This window comes from Antrostomus carolinensis, unplaced genomic scaffold, assembly GCF_000700745.2.
Source record: "Antrostomus carolinensis isolate BGI_N321 unplaced genomic scaffold, ASM70074v2 scaffold17889, whole genome shotgun sequence".
Lineage (NCBI taxonomy): Eukaryota > Metazoa > Chordata > Aves > Caprimulgiformes > Caprimulgidae > Antrostomus > Antrostomus carolinensis.
Window position 1 is genome coordinate 28,870 of NW_010336678.1, and position 1,662 is coordinate 30,531.

The 1,662-nt window shown below is 42.7% G+C and overlaps 1 protein-coding gene across 1 annotated transcript in view; it reads left to right on the forward strand.

Annotated features, from left to right (window-relative positions):
• The window catches only part of LOC104530388 (AP2-associated protein kinase 1-like), a gene marked incomplete at both ends in the record, with an annotated part of 14,215 nt that extends 13,024 nt beyond the window's left edge, over positions 1 to 1,191 (forward strand). The window contains one exon of the mRNA XM_029086725.1: positions 1,059 to 1,191. Within this exon, the coding sequence (XP_028942558.1) occupies positions 1,059 to 1,191 (133 nt within the window). The remainder of the gene's footprint in view (positions 1 to 1,058) is intronic.
• Positions 1,192 to 1,662: the final 471 nt, after the last annotated feature.

Consider the following 1,662-nt stretch of genomic DNA (forward strand, 5'->3'; position numbering starts at 1 on the left):
GTGCCAGGTCACTTGCCTTGGCGTTAGAGACCCAGAGAGGGAAGGTCACAGCTGTAACAGCATGAAAAGATTGTCAGGGCCTCAAAGGCAGCCAGAGGAGACCCTGGGTTTTGCACTCCTTCCTGCGATAACGTGGAAAGGTGGAGACTCAAAGGCTCAAACAGCTCTCTCCTTCCTGGCATGGAAAGAATTCTGTTCTAGTGACCCGCTCAGCATTTCCAAACGAGCATGTGGTGCTGGGCACAGTGGGGCCTCGACTTCCAGGCCTGTTGCAGCGCCTGTCCCACTTGTGACCTCTTTTTCCTTAAATCTAATCGAGGTTATTTTAAACTAGAGTGCAATTTAATTGTGAAATCCTCTGACAAAAGATGATGATGAGTTGTTTAGGATTAGGAAATGTTTCCCCCTCTCTGCTCTGAGATGGTAGGAGTGTTTCATAATTAGCCCTTTGTGCAAAACTTGTATTTTCTTTTGAAATAGGTGGTGGTTCTTGCTGTCAAAATTAGCATGGAAATAGATGGAAGGGTGATAGAACCTATCAGCCTGCAGACTTATCTGTATATCTCTCCCTGGTACATATTTATAATGGTTGAAGGGTTGTTTGAATTTAAGCTTGGAAACTATTTTGGATTTTTCTTTGTCAGAATAAATGAATTAAGGATGACGATTACCATTTATTTTTGCTATTACTTTGCTTTTTCCTCCCGGTGTGTGGTGAAAGCAGGCTTTGCTTGTTTAATGACGTGAAGGGTTACGTTGTGTATAGTGGTACCTGGAGCTGTGGGGGGTGTGTGATGCTGATACTCGCATGATCCCCCGGGTTACAGTATCTTGGCCTAGTGAGGGAGAGCTCTTGACGTATTTATCTTCCCATATAGCTATGTGCTTGTGTTCAGGTCGATCACAGGGATGATAAAATGTAGGCTTGATGTCATCCAGGACCCCTATATTACAACAAGCTAGAGCAGTTTCCCCATTATTTGCAATGGTATTTGAATTGTACCATCCTCTGCTTTATTTCAGTTTGCTAAATCGTTTGCTCTCTTCTCTTTCTTCAGGCCCTTGGCTGTTTACTGTACAAGCTGTGTTACTTCACCTTGCCATTTGGGGAGAGTCAGGTGGCAATCTGTGATGGCAATTTCACCATTCCAGATAATTCTCGGCACTCCCAAGACATGCACTGCCTCATCCGTGAGTGTCTCTGACAGTGGTATAATCTACTTCCACAGAACTAAAAAAATAGCAGAGAAGTTTTGCTCCTACAGTAAAACAGTTGGTGTTTCTTTTACGAGACTTGCTTGCGCACAGGGGTGGATAAAGTGATCTTTTAGGACCTCAGGAGATCACTCTTTGAAAGACAGTTATGACAAAGAAATTTCTACTTGGCTAGGCTGTAGTGAACTCTGTGGAAAGGCAGGAAAACAGACAACTGTTTGGTTGAAGAGTCCTACAGAAGCTTGCACAATAAGCCTATTTATGCAGAAACGTATTTCTCCAGTAATAAATCTGTTTGGATAAGGAACTGAAAAGAACCACAGTGACTTAGACTAGTGATAAGAATTCATCTCCTGTGAATTGAGGAACAGAACTGAAATGATTTATAAATAACCCACTGACTACAGTGAATGTGTAATTAAGGGTACAATGCACTACTCTTGGCAA